The 14,482-nt window shown below is 47.9% G+C and overlaps 1 protein-coding gene across 1 annotated transcript; it reads right to left on the bottom strand.

Moving 5' to 3' along the window:
* Positions 1–383: 383 nt before the first annotated feature.
* SLC25A51 (solute carrier family 25 member 51) lies at positions 384–12,417 on the bottom strand. The gene is made up of 2 exons (XM_038401527.2): positions 12,265–12,417; positions 384–3,382 (listed from the first exon to the last, which is right to left on the bottom strand). Exon 2 carries the CDS (start codon positions 3,343–3,345, stop codon positions 2,467–2,469), a length of 879 nt encoding a protein of 292 aa, XP_038257455.1. The 5' UTR covers positions 3,346–3,382; positions 12,265–12,417; the 3' UTR covers positions 384–2,466.
* Between the last annotated feature and the right edge of the window lie 2,065 nt (positions 12,418–14,482).

Raw genomic sequence — 14,482 nt, forward strand, 5'->3', positions numbered from 1 at the left:
TATCAAATCTTTATTAAACTCAAGATATCTCATCTTTTGCATTCCCATTAACTTCACTGACAACTCTGCTGTACACAGAATATAACCAAGTTGTATAATTCTGTTAAGAGGCATTTAGCTATGCCTGATGTCCTCTTTAAACTTCTGATAATCATGATCTAAAAGTTGAAAATGGAGTTGGAAGAGGCTATTCCCTTGTAAAGTGGTGTATAGTAACAAACCAGCATGAGGCCAAGCCTCAATAAATGTTCTGTTTTATTGAACTATAATTGCTAACACTCGCTTTGTTTGCTCCAACTTACGTTCTTTTCTCAAGTGCCAGTAACACACTGTTAGGGGAAAAAGTATAAAATATGTGCTACAAAAAACTAAGGCCAAGGAAACAGATTTACTTTTGTTTTATTCCATCAAGGAAAGGTTACAAAAACAATACACTGGTAAAATCAGATTCCACCAGTAACAAACATCCAATAGATAGTATATTTAAATCCATACAATAACAACATTCAAAATATCAATGTGCTTTATTTGTGTTTGGCCATCTTTGACTGTGAAGCTTAGTAGTATAGAGCTAGATTATAAAGAAATAGAATATACTGTTTGGGAGTAATTATTTAGGGGCAGTTATGTCAAGTGAACAACTGAAATGGGGTCAGAAAGTAAAAACCGTAAGCATTTGAAAACTTAAGGATACATAAAGTAATGTTCACTCTAAAATTAAAAAAATCCAAAATTTCTGAAAGCTTTCCTGTTCACCACAAAATATGAAAATACTTTATAAACCATTTTTGCATAAAAATATACAAAAAAAGTCTTTTTATATGAAGACCACTAGTTTGGTAATCACACTTGTGTTCCTGCCCTCTCTTCCCTTCTCTAAGGCCTTAAAGCACATCCACCTGAATACCAAGTACATTACTTTTGTTTAATATTTATGAGTGTGTTTATCAACATGATTAAATGATCACAGAGAAACCCCCAAGCCCAGTGCTTATATGGTCCTCCTTGCCATAGTATCGGAGTGCCTTTTCCACTACAGTGATATACCCTGAACAAGGCATAAAATGGAGAGTAGAACAAGTTTCAGCTAAAAATACTGACTGAAGTGATCAGTTATGCTACAATCTCACACGAAGCAAGTAAAAATAGTTGCAAAAGGACATAAGTTACCTTAATACAACAAAAGCTGTCTACAAAGTACTTTGACTCCCATCAGTTTTCATACGACTTCTGTATGTGTTAATGTTGCAGAAACCACGTCATCCTTCTGGTGCCATGTCTGTTTGCAACAGAAACTAAGCAGCACAAAAGACAAAATAAAATACTCCACATTCATAAATAGGTGATACTGTAACGCTTTAAAGCTTTTTAGATAAAATTTGTTTCATTTCCCCACTTCTCCCCCCACCCACTACTCCCTTTTCACATAGGTACACATACCCCTACTTTGCACTAGATCAGCTTACGCTGAAGCTGAAAATGTAGGCTATGTCTACATTGTGTACCTTACAGCAGCATAGCTGTGCCACTATAAGGTCCCCGGTGTAGCCACTCTGACAGCAGGAGAGAGCTCTCCTGCTGGCAAAATAAAGCCACCTCCAATGAGGGGCAGTTGCTTTGTCGGCAGGAGAGCATCTCCTGCTGACAAAGCACTGTCCGCACTAGTACTTTTTGTCGTAAAAAAAAATGGTTTAAAAATTGCATTGTAGACATAGCCTTAGTAGCTACCTTATGTTGCTTGACAAGATGGCATTCATATTAGGACAATAGCAAAAACCAGCTGGCAAAAATAATTCATGTAGGCTTTGTTGAATCTTAAGGCTTAGTTGAGAAGTAACACTATCCTCATTAAAAGTTGGCAGTCTGGTTTCAAACAGTAAAGATACCTGGGAAACTTGAAACATTATGGGAGTTCAAAGTACTCTAACAACAACTGCATCAGCTACATCATATCTTCCAAGTTTACTAAGTAGGGAAACTAAATAGATTTTGTCAGTCTTCATATTCCACAAAGTGCACAATCAAGCATAGTTTTGATCACCAGGAGCGTTAGGAAAGGTTGAGGATGACCTGGAGTAAGTTTCTAGGCCAAGGGTTGCAATTAGTTTATTCAGGTATGGGTGAATTCACCTTCCAGCATCTAAATACTTTAATAAAGAGCGCTCTTTTGAGCAAACTGATTTTTCTTAAATTAAAATCTAGACATTAAAATGCCGACATTCACCCCATAAAGATTGAAGACCATTAATGAAGATGGACTGTAATTACCTTTCAGACTAAGCAGGCATTGGTAAAAATTACTTCTCTCCCTGCTGAAATGTAACCACCGTTTTGCAATTAAACTCTCCAAATTTCAGTGTTATTCATGAACAGGTCTGATTATGACAAATTTGATCCTAGGAAATAAGTAACCTCAATGTGCCAATACCCAACTGAGCCAAGGGACTTCATAGAAGGTAACATTTTTCATAATAACTTAAGCAAAAATTCATATGTTGCATTGATTATGCCCCAGGATATAATAGAGCGATGGTAATTCAGATGAGCTCCTCTGAAAAGACGTGTCAGTTTTCTATCACGTTCCAGCCAAATCTTCATGAAAACTTTTGGAAGAGACTGAAATTCCCCACCAATTTGAGATTGCATGCGAGCTTTTACAACATTCATTGGGAAAAACAAGAATCCCAACATGGCACCCAACAGCCCTCCACAGATAAAGTCATTGACCAAATGAGCACTATAAGAAGTTGCTTCGGGTAGATACTGCTTGATGGGTCCTCGCAGACCAAAAAAGAGTACATTACTTGGTCCATTTCGGATCAGAATAGGTACCAAACCCCGATAATATTCTTTAATTCCATAGTCTCTTAGCACCTTGAAAGCCTGGTAAGTGTTTGTAAATCTGTCATGATGTTTGTAGTCCTGAAGCAAAGTCTGGACCCGCTCAAAAGGTGTAAGAAGAGCTTCTGTGGTTCCTGCAAGCACTGCTGCCACACTGCAAGTCACAAGTTCAGGTGCATTTGTGTGCCTCTGGAGCAGGGAGGAGAAATCCTGATACAAGCCAAACATCAGGGCAAGAGTTGTAGTTTTCTGCATTAATGGAGGGAGAAGTCCACGGTACAGGTTTCGGATTCCATCCTTCTGTAACTGACACACTGCATCCCTTATTCTCACTCCATACAGTTGTTGTCGAAAGAGGACCTTCTGGATGGGAAAGGTGATTGCTATATTGGTGAAGGCTGCACAATATCCACAAAAATAATGTTTACCCGAGCTAACTTTTACAATGTGATGAGCAATATCTTGCTTTGAACTTGTTAGGACAAGATCTTCTGAATCCATCATACTGCTCTTCCTTTCTTCATACGGGTGTTGTCCTCTCCTACATCGAGAAAGTAAAGAAGAACGTGAACACAGCTGCATAGAACCCCACTTTTTTTTTTTAATTCATGTATATAAATCCTTTGCATGCACAAGGTCTTCAAGCAATTCCATGAAATTTCAGTGGAACAGAATGATAAATGCCACATTTGATAGCTCACACATGTACAAGTGGTTTCAGTGGCTGCATTACAGCTCTCAAAGAACTGAAAGATTTATTCGTTGTTCAGCTAGCTGACACAAGGTAGGGTAAAAAAGCAAGGAACTTTTTTGTTGATTAAATGCAATAAGTTATACAAAAATAAATTTTAAAACATGGAATATTTAGTGCCATGTGAAAGCTGAAAATGTAAGTGGAAGTTAGTAAATTCAGAAGTTAAAGTTCCTACGCTACACATTAGTAATTTTGACAATTGTTAATACAAAACAAATCAATGTACGTTTTTGTTTTTTTAAACTTGCTATTACAAGTCATCTTGACTATTCAGACTCATCTTTTACATGACCCTGTAATAGACTAAACCTTATCTGTAAAGAACACATTTGCTATGGAGTAGAAATTACAGTTCACAAACTATAGGAAATATGGGCATAATCTCTAAAGAACTGTCTACATTATAACAACTTATCTCAGGGAAAGTAAGCAGTTGGACACATGTCAATTAGCAACCTACATGGTTTTATCTAAAGACAAAACGCCACAAAAATATAATGGGATGGGTTGGAAGGAATCCGAATCGGTGCTGAGTGTACAATTTTGAAAGATCTTTTGGGTAAGTGTGAGATGCATTAAGGCAGGGGTCCCCAATGTGGTGCCCGCAGGCACAATGGCGCCTGCCGGGGCAGTTGTGTACGCCCGCAGGATACCGCACCACCAAAATGCCACCGAGAAGCGTTGCCGTTTCTTGGCGACATTTCAGCAGCGGGGTTTCTTTCTGCTGTCACTTCTCGGCGGCGGGGTGTTTGGCACCCGCCACACTCTGTTGGGAATAAGAATGTGCTATTCCCACAGAAAGATTGGGGACCACTGCATTAAGGGATGGGAAATAAAATCCCACACAACCTGATTACACAGAGAAACAGCATTCCATAAAATAATGAATGCATCCTGAACATACAGTGGGTTTGGGGATGGGAGGAGAGAAGTTATCCCACTTAACCAAGCCATAAATTCAAATGTGGCTTTCAAAATGGTAAGGTAATTTAAGTAACTATGTCTGCATACTTGGCTGTGCTATAATACCAAGTAAGTATAAAGAGCTGACTCCAGAATTACAATTAATCAATCCTAGATGCACATATTGTCCTGTTAAAGGTCAGAGAAGAACTGGGACAACAAGTGAGTTCTTAATACAAGTATTATCTACAGAGAGTTCTAAATATCTGCAATTTCCAAGTTTTGTGACCTACCCGAGAAAAGCTAGGGTGTCTTAGATCCAAGTATATTATTTGTGTTTGGTTTTAATATAATTTTTTTCCTTTCTTTAACATCTGATTTTAGGCTATGTTGTTTGGAAATTTCATTCCGTTCCAGAATAGTTAAATATAGCTCAGACTTCTAAGAGGAGATATTTAAAGGTGTCTAAATTCTAAAGCCTATTCTGCTTTGCATTCTCCATCAGAAAGCATGAGCATATGGCAGAGGTGGGCAAACTACGGCCTGCGAGACCCTCCTGTCCAGCCCTTGGGCTCTGGCCGCGAGGCTCGCCCCTGGCCCCTCCCCTGCAGCCTGAGTGTGCCGCGCTGTCAGCGCTCTGGCCCGCCGCTCTTGCAGGGCAGCACGACTGGCCTCAGCATGGTAAGGGAGCAGGGGGTCCCGGGGAGGCAGTTAGGGGACAGGGAGCGGTTGGATGGGTTGGAAGTTCTGGGGCAGGGCAGTCAGGGGACGGGGGGATGGATGGGTCGGGGGTTTTGAGGGGGGTCGGTCAGGGGACGGAGGGTTGGATGGGTCGAGGATTCTAGGGGGGCAGTCGGGACAGGGAGCAGTTCAATGGGTCAGGAGTTCTGGGGGTCAGTCAGGGGACACGGGGGGTTGGATGGGTCAGGGGTTCTTGGGGGGCAGTAAGGGGACAGGGAGCAGCTGGATAGGGCGAAGGTTCGGGGGAGGCGGTCAGGGGATGGGGAACGGGGGGGTTGGATAGGGCGTGGGAGTCCCAGGGGGCCTGTCGGGGGTGTGGATAGGGGTTGGGGCAGTCAGGGGACAGGGAGGGATGGATAAGGGGTGGGGTCCCGGGGGGGCGGTTAGGGTCGGGAGTTCAGGGGGAGGCAGTCAAGGGACAGGGAGCAGGGGGCGGTTGGATGGGTCGGGAGTTCGGGGGGGGGGGTCAGGGGACAAGGAGCAGGGGGGGTTGGATGGGTCTGGGATTCTGAGGGGGGGCAGTCAGGGGGCGGGAAGTGGGAAGGGGCCAGGCTGTTTGGGGAGACACAGCCTTCTCTACCCGGTCCTCCATATAGTTTTGCAACCCCAATGTGGCCCTCGGGCCAAAAAGTTTGCCCACCCCTGGCATATGGGGTCATTTCCACAAGTGCAGTCACTGCCAGGCAGTCACATGCAAGGCAGGATGCATGGGAAACCCTGAATAACCACAGCGAAGAACTGATCTGAACCTGATTTACATATAAAAGTTTTACTAGTGTAATTGTTTGATTGGAGTGTGATTTTTAACAGTACAATTATATCAGTAAAAGCCCTACTGTGGATGCAGTTATGCAGTATAGTTTACTCCCCTTCCTGTACAGAAATACTAATATCTAGCTCTTAAATAAGCACTTTGCATCAGTAAATCTCAAAGGAGGTAAGTATCCTACTACTATGTAAGCACTTTAATACCAGTATAACTACATCTATACTAGGGGGCTGAACGGCTTTAACTATCCTGGTATAGTGTCTGTAGGTCAACGTAGTTAAATCTACATAAAGGTGCCTTATACCAATGTAGCTATTCCCATAAAGAAGGGGAATAAGCTATAACAGATACAATTGCATCCATACTATGGTTATACCAATTTAACTATTTTAGTAGAAAAATTATACCCCTTTCTGAAATAATTAAACTGGAATAAAACCATGTGTAGACAAGGCCTCAGGCAGCTTAACAGCAAATGTACCATCAGTATAGCAGTCTGTGGTCCAACAGTCATTTCAATCCTCATTTTCTACTGAAAAAAATCTAAAACAGCCAAATTTATATAGGCCACAAATTACTGCCTGCAAAGCAGATGAATTCATGAAGTAAGGAGCAGTGTAGAACTACTACTTTACCCTCACCCTTGTTAAGTTTAACCAAAAAGCATCCCAGCTGTCTCTCAAGCACTTGTTATTACCAAAGGCAGGCAGAGGAGGGAAGAGGAGAGTTTCCTTAAGTCTTTATGATAATCTCTGCCTGCAGCAGTACTTATAAGGAACCTGCCACTTTCTCCAATGATGCTCAGAAGTACCTAGGCTACTTTTCAGTTAAACCTTATTGCCAGGGATATAGTCCTCGAGGATTATGGAGAAATATAAGTTTTGGTTCACGCCTTTGTTGCCAATGTGTGTAAATCCCTACAGCTGTCTAACACCACCCAACTCTTATAGAAAGTTTTTCTCATCAATAGATATTAAAGCACTTTAAAAAGGAGCTAAGCATCATTATCACCCCTATTTTACAGATGGGGAAACAAGGTCACTCAGCAGGCTAGAACCCAGAATGTCAGCTCAGTGCTTTACCCATTGGGCTACACAAACAACAGTAGGGTGAGGGAACTGTGCGAAGGGGATACTTTGCATCCCATTGCCTTTTACCTTTTTGCACCCATTTAACACGACAATGATAAAAGATTAGGAATCTTCCTGACTTTTGGCAATGAGGTCCCTGCTGTGCACTACGGAAAGTTAGTAAAGTGAACATGACATCACCAATCAGAAAGTGGGTTTTGATGACCTGTACCTAAAAAATCTAATTAACAACCTGGGTACCAGTACTGCAGACTTCCATGCACACCACCACGCCTCATTTCTAGAGGTGAAAATGTAGTTCAGTCTCCACGTCTTTAGTCTTAGGCTATGTCTACACAGGAAGCACATTACCAGGACGGTACAGGAACACCTGTCAATTACACATGCAAAGTACTGCTACTGTGAACACAGCTTTACCGGCAGAGTGGCAACTTGTACCAGTATAGTAAAAACACCCCTCTGAACAAAACAAGCTGTACCAATAAAAGTGCAGTTTTGATGGTATAACTGCATCTTCACTAGGAGTGTCTGCCAGCAGGTCTGTGTTGTCAGGGGTCACAGCTCTGACCAATTATAGCTATACCAGCAGAAGTCTTTACTGGAGATTTGGCCTTGGTCTCTGCTAAGACAAACTACAAGAGTTCCAATTATAATGGCAAAGGCTTTTTAATTTTTGTTTGTTTAAATTTGGCCACATGTTCATTAGGAATTTGACTGAGACCACCAAGTCATTCCATATAGGTCACTCAGAAGCCACCTTTGGTAACTTTAGGCTAATACCAGTTTGGGACAGATTTGAACTAGTTGGTCTACAAGTAACATGCTTCCTAATTCCCTGCATTACCCACTTCCCCAGGTCTGAGGTCTTCAGGGACTTGTCCATAAAAGCAAAAAGGGTGCCTCCTTCAATCATTTTAGCTTAACGTAACTGAAAAGCCCTAGTAACATACATGTAGATGCAGGCTAAGACCTCTGAATTTGTGTTAGCTGGTCATATTTTAGCCCTTTTTTACTCGGGTAGTCGAGACCCTTGTGAGAAAATACATGTTCTATTACATTTATTATTTTGGTGCAAAGAGGACTAAACCATGTAGAGGCAGGAAAGGCAGAGGTGGGTAACACTGGGATTTGTTAGTTCAAAGCCATATCAGGAGATAAAAAATACGTAAATGTAAACAAGCAATCATACGCTGAGGACAGTCTAATGCAGGCCACTCCCGGTAGACAGGATACTGGGCTGGATGGACATTTGGTCTGACCCAGTATGGCCATTCTTATGTTCTTATGACACTTCTGCAAACCGCTGACAAGACAAACTCAACTAGTACACGACAAGACTTGCATGAATGTTAAAGCCTGGTTCTCCTCCAAAAACTGACTCTAAAAATGGCATTGTCTCACTGATTTTTGTATCAAATTGCCCAAATTTGCAAATAACAGAATTTTTTTCTAAATGCCAACTGGATGTTTAATGGGGGGGAGAGAATAAATGGTGATACTCTTTGAAAATCTTCTTATAACCAAAATTCCACCCACTAAAGATGCTAAAATGGGATGCCACTCAGATTGGCTAGATCCTCATAAGAATGTCCCTTTACTTATCACATTCTTTGATCAACGTTAAATAGTTAACTATGATGACATTTAAGTTATTAGGCTTCAGAATTAAATCTCCCTTTAAATAAATAGGGACAATTCAGACTTCCCTTATAACTGTTTCTGATCAGGCAGACTTAACTATACATTGGTTTACCTTTGAAGATTACCTTCACAGCTAATAAAAGCTAAAGATTTTATTTTTAAAATAAATTTTACATTCTGGAGCCAGAGGTAGTCACCAAAGAAAATCACTGGCTAACCTAAGTCAGGGGTGTGCAAACTTTTTGGCCCAAGGGCCACATCTGAGTGGGGAAATTGCTTGCAGGGCCAGGGCCGGGGGTTGGGGTGCGGGGGCGGAGTGTGGGAGGGGCTGCGGTGTGCAGGAAGGGGCTCAGGGCAAGTGGTTGGGGCAGAGGAGGGGTGCGGACTGTATGAGGGGGCTCACCCTCGCCTATGGGTACCTCCCCCGAAGCTCCCATTGGCCATGGTAACACGTTCCTGGCCAACGGGAGCTTTGGGGGAAGCGCCCACAGGCAAGAGCGGTGTGCGGATCTCTCTGATGCTCCCCCCTTGTCCCAGGGGCTGCAGGGACGTGAAGTGGCTGCTTCCCGGAGCGGCGCAGCGCCACTGGGGTGGCAATCCTGCAGGCCGGATTCAAAGCCCTGAGGGGCCGGACCCTGCCCGCGGGCCGTAATTTGCCCACCCCGTCCTAATTGCTGGTAGAAGGTGGAACACAGAAAGATGTCCTCCAATCCCACAACACCCCAGTGCAATTTCTTGCAGTTACTATCATCCTTTACAGCCTTTCAGTGAGTGTAACAAGAAACAGATGGTTTTAGGGTCCCCATACAAAAAAAAAAAAAAAAAAAGTTCGAGCACCACTGGAGCACAGAAGCAGCTTAGAATAGGATCTAAATTTAGAACAGAAATCCCTTCCAGGGAAAAAAAGGTTGAGCCAACTTCTAAGCAAGTTTTTCTTGTGCTTATAACTTTCCTTTGCATTCACTCCCAGCTGAAAGCTTTTTAATGTTCTCTGCTTTCACCAAGCTATAAGGACATTTTCTTTTAATTACCCAGTTTTCTTTATGTTCATTCTTTAAAGGGACACAATCAACATAAAACTCATTTTAAAAGTCTGTATTAACACTGCAGATTAAGTCATAAAAGAATTGTAAAAGTCTAATTTATTTTTCTCCTGGTATGCTGTTTGCTTTGTTACAATTCGATCAGCTGGAACAATAAAAAGAGACTCATTCAGTTTCAGCTTTGTTCCCAAGGCATTGGGTATGTCTACACTGCCCAAGTTACAGCGCGGCCACACTGTGATGTGGACAGTGTAGACAGGCTTTATCACCTGGGGGAGGGGGGTTCTCACGGCGATAAAAAAAAGCCCACCCTGAATAAGCAGTGGTAGCTTTATCTCTGGGATAAAGCACTGTCTATACTGGCACCTCTCAGCACTAAAACTTTTGTTACTCGGGCGTGGGGGGTGTTTTCATCTCTGAAGGACTAAAGTTTTAGCGCTGAAAGTGGCAGTGTAGACACAATCTGAGTCTCTTCATACAGAGTTTAAAAGCAAGAAGAGACCACCAGATCACCTTGTCTGGCCTCCTGTATATCACAGGCCACCCACACATGATACCTAACAAGCAAAATGAGATCAAACCAGGGTAGATAAAAACTGGATTTTTTAAATTTAAATCAGGTTTTTTAAATTTATATTATGATGAGTTTTTATTTTTAAAAATAAAGCTGCTTAAAAAGAAATATGAAGTTACTATAAGTCACTCAAAATATTTAAACAAAATTGAGCCTCTATCAAAAATGGAGTTAAAAGCTGTTTCTCTATGTAAAGGAAGATGTTTTTCTATCCATTCTATCTTTTGAGGTCAAGCTTTATAAATATGGCACAATTGGTTAAGTCTAACTAATGTAGGAGACAAAAAGAAAAGCAGGACTTGTGGCACCTTAGAGACTAACAAATTTATTAGAGCATAAGCTTTCGTGAGCTACAGCTCACTTCAAGAGACTAAGGCTATGTCTACACTAGCATTTCGGTGAGTAAAATTTATGTCACTCAGGGGTGTGAAAGAAACACCCCTCGGACCGACATAAGCTGTGGAAAGAAAAGGAGGACTTGTGGCACCTTAGAGACTAACAAATGTATTAGAGCATAAGCTTTCGTGAGCTACAGCTCACTTCAAGAGACTAAGGCTATGTCTACACTAGCATTTCGGTGAGTAAAATTTATGTCACTCAGGGGTGTGAAAGAAACACCCCTCGGACCGACATAAGCTGTGGAAAGAAAAGGAGGACTTGTGGCACCTTAGAGACTAACAAATGTATTAGAGCATAAGCTTTCGTGAGCTACAGCTCACTTCAAGAGACTAAGGCTATGTCTACACTAGCATTTCGGTGAGTAAAATTTATGTCACTCAGGGGTGTGAAAGAAACACCCCTCGGACCGACATAAGCTGTGGAAAGAAAAGGAGGACTTGTGGCACCTTAGAGACTAACAAATGTATTAGAGCATAAGCTTTCGTGAGCTACAGCTCACTTCATCGGATGTGGACTGCACTATGTCCGCAGGAGACACTCTCCCATAGCCTTAGGCTGGAAGGAACTTAAGCTCCTGTCACTTTCACTTAAGCAAATTTGAAAGTTTTTGAAGGCTGGCCTGAAATAATCAGTTTAGTTCACTAACTACAGTTAATCCCTCTGTTTAATAAATCATCTAGTTGTAAATGTGAAACATGTTTTGATGAGAAGTGTATGTATCCAAACATGTAAGGGGTTTTGTTTTTTGGTTTTTTTTTTTAAATAAAAATAAGTTTTACATATGCTTTTTGTGTATTGAAATGCCGGTTGCCCTTCTACTTCAGCTTGATACAAATCATGGGGGGAAGTTACTTGTCCAGGATAATAAGCAATACGTCATTCACCATTTTCTACTATGCGTCGTCTTCGTTGTACATTTTTAGTAAAGTCCTAAGCTATGCAAGAGCTTAAATAAGTGGACAATTATCGTGTGCCCTCCTAGGGGCAAAAAGATGCAACAAATCCCGGGGAAAGCCTCTCCTTCGCTGCCAGTGGGGACCATTAGAGCCGGTGAGCAGCCAGCAGGAACGTGCCTGTCTTTCCAAAGGAAGCTTGTCCCATGTGTAGCTCAGGGTATTTACAAAAATGAAAATAAATAAGCGCCTTACACGGAGGCTTGCCGCTGGACCCAGGCACCGCGAACCGAGGCCACGCAGCCCGGGGAGAGCCGCCTGGGACAGGCCGGCGCGGGAGGGAGCTGTAGCCACGCAGCCCTGGCAGGCGACTGCCCCCCCCCCCCCACAAGGCCACGTGGGAGAAGACCCCCATCCGGCCCCCCCCGCCCATGGCCGCCGGGCGCGCGAGGAAGACCCCGCCGGAAGCGCAGGGCACGGCTGACGTCCAGGCCGGGCCCTGGGCTCGGGCTGCTCCCGCTGGGGTCCCGAAGCCCCCCCCCCCCCGGGCCGGCCTCACCCAGCAGCCACAGGCGCTAACCTGTCCCCGCGGGGGGGGGAAGGGCGGCGACTCACCCGCGCCGGCTCCATGGCCGCTCGCGCCCGCTGACAGGAGCCGGGCCCGGCACCCTCCCTCCTCGGCCACCGCCGGCCCGCTCTGCGCGTGCGCGTGGGCCGGCCAGCAGCGGCACGGGACCTGGACGCCCGGACCCCCCTCCCCAGGCGGCGGCGAGGCGGAAAGGCGCCACGTGACCAGCGAATGTGGCACGGCCCCGCCCCCCCGCACCGACTCTCCAGTAGCTTCGAGCCCCCAGTTCCGACCCAATCAGCTGCAGCGCCGGCCCCGGCGTCGACACGGTCTCGCGCCAGGCCTGTGTGCGCGTGCGCGGAGCGCGGGGCTCAAAGGAGGCGAGGCAAGGGCGGCCGGGGGCAAAGGGAAGGCGTGCGCGGGGGGGGGGGCGGGGCTCCGCAGGGGCGGGGCGCGGCCCGGGCCAGGCGCTCCCGGCGCGGACCCCTCCCCCCTCGTGATAGCCCAGCAGAGCCCCTAGCCCCCCTCGCCTGCACGGGGGGGGGGACTCCTGGGCCCCCCTCGCCCTGCACAGCGCCCCCCCCCCCTTCTGCTGCCTCGCCGATTGCTGGGCGCTCATGTCCCAGGGCCGGGGCTGGACCCCACTTCCCGCACGGCTGGTGCAGCTGTGCCCTGTAGCACTTGGCGAAGGTGCTACTGCAGCCAGGGTAGAGCGGCTCCCAGGGCGTAGGCGATCCCCTCCCCCGGGGGCAGTGGCCCCCGCGATCCCCTCCCCCGGGGGCAGTAGCCCCCGCGATCCCCTCCCCTGGGGGCAGTGGCCCCCGCACTCCCCTCCCCCGGGGGCAGTAGCCCCCGCGATCCCCTCCCCTGGGGGCAGTGGCCCCCGCACTCCCCTCCCCCGCGGACAGTGGCCCCCGCGATCCCCTCCCCCGCGGACAGTGGCCCCCGCGATCCCCTCCCCCGCTGGCAGTAGCCCCCGCGATCCCCTCCCCCGGGGGCAGTGGCCCCCGCGATCCCCTCCCCCGCGGGCAGTAGCCCCGCACTCCCCTCCCCCGCGGGCAGTAGCCCCGCACTCCCCTCCCCCGCGGGCAGTGGCCCCCGCGATCCCCTCCCCCGCGGGCAGTGGCCCCCGCACTCCCCTCCCCCGCGGGCAGTGGCCCCCGCACTCCCCTCCCCCGCGGGCAGTGGCCCCCGCGATCCCCTCCCCCGGGGGCAGTAGCCCCCGCACTCCCCTCCCCCGGGGGCAGTAGCCCCCGCGATCCCCTCCCCCGGGGGCAGTAGCCCCCGCGATCCCCTCCCCTGGGGGCAGTGGCCCCCGCACTCCCCTCCCCCGCGGACAGTGGCCCCCGCGATCCCCTCCCCCGCGGACAGTGGCCCCCGCGATCCCCTCCCCCGCGGACAGTGGCCCCCGCGATCCCCTCCCCCGGGGGCAGTGGCCCCCGCGATCCCCTCCCCCGCGGGCAGTAGCCCCGCACTCCCCTCCCCCGGGGGCAGTGGCCCCCGCGATCCCCTCCCCCGGGGGCAGTGGCCCCCGCGATCCCCTCCCCCGCGGGCAGTGGCCCCCGCGATCCCCTCCCCCGCGGGCAGTAGCCCCCGCACTCCCCTCCCCCGCGGGCAGTAGTCCCCGCACTCCCCTCCCCCGGGGGCAGTGGCCCCCGCGATCCCCTCCCCCGCGGGCAGTAGCCCCGCGATCCCCTCCCCCGGGGGCAGTGGCCCCCGCGATCCCCTCCCCCGGGGGCAGTAGCCCCGCACTCCCCTCCCCTGCGGGCAGTGGCCCCCGCGATCCCCTCCCCCGCGGACAGTGGCCCCCGCGATCCCCTCCCCCGCGGGCAGTAGCTTCTGTTGACCCAAGACTTTCTACTCTGGGGGTTAGGTCGGTGTCCTAGAAGATGAGGGTTGGAAGCGACCCCAGGAGGTCGCCTAGTCCAGCCCCCTCCTCAGAGCAGGACCAACCGCAACTAAATCATCCCAGCCAGAGCTTGGTCAAGCCGGGCCTTAAAAACCTCTAGGGAAGGAGATTCCACCACCTCCCTAGGGAACCCATCCAGTGCTGCACCACCCTCCTGGTGAAACGGCTCCTAATATCCAACCGAGACCTCCCCGACAGCAACTTGAGGCCACTGCTGACTGTGTCACTCAGAGGGGTGAGGTTTGTAGGATAGAGGAGGGCACAGTAGATGTGAAGTGTTGCAATTGACAGTGGAATAGAACCCTAGACTCTCAGGGTCGGAAGGGACCTCGGGAGGTCGTCTAGTCCAAACCCCC

Source organism: Dermochelys coriacea, chromosome 5 (genome assembly GCF_009764565.3).
Source record: "Dermochelys coriacea isolate rDerCor1 chromosome 5, rDerCor1.pri.v4, whole genome shotgun sequence".
Classification (NCBI taxonomy): domain Eukaryota; kingdom Metazoa; phylum Chordata; order Testudines; family Dermochelyidae; genus Dermochelys; species Dermochelys coriacea.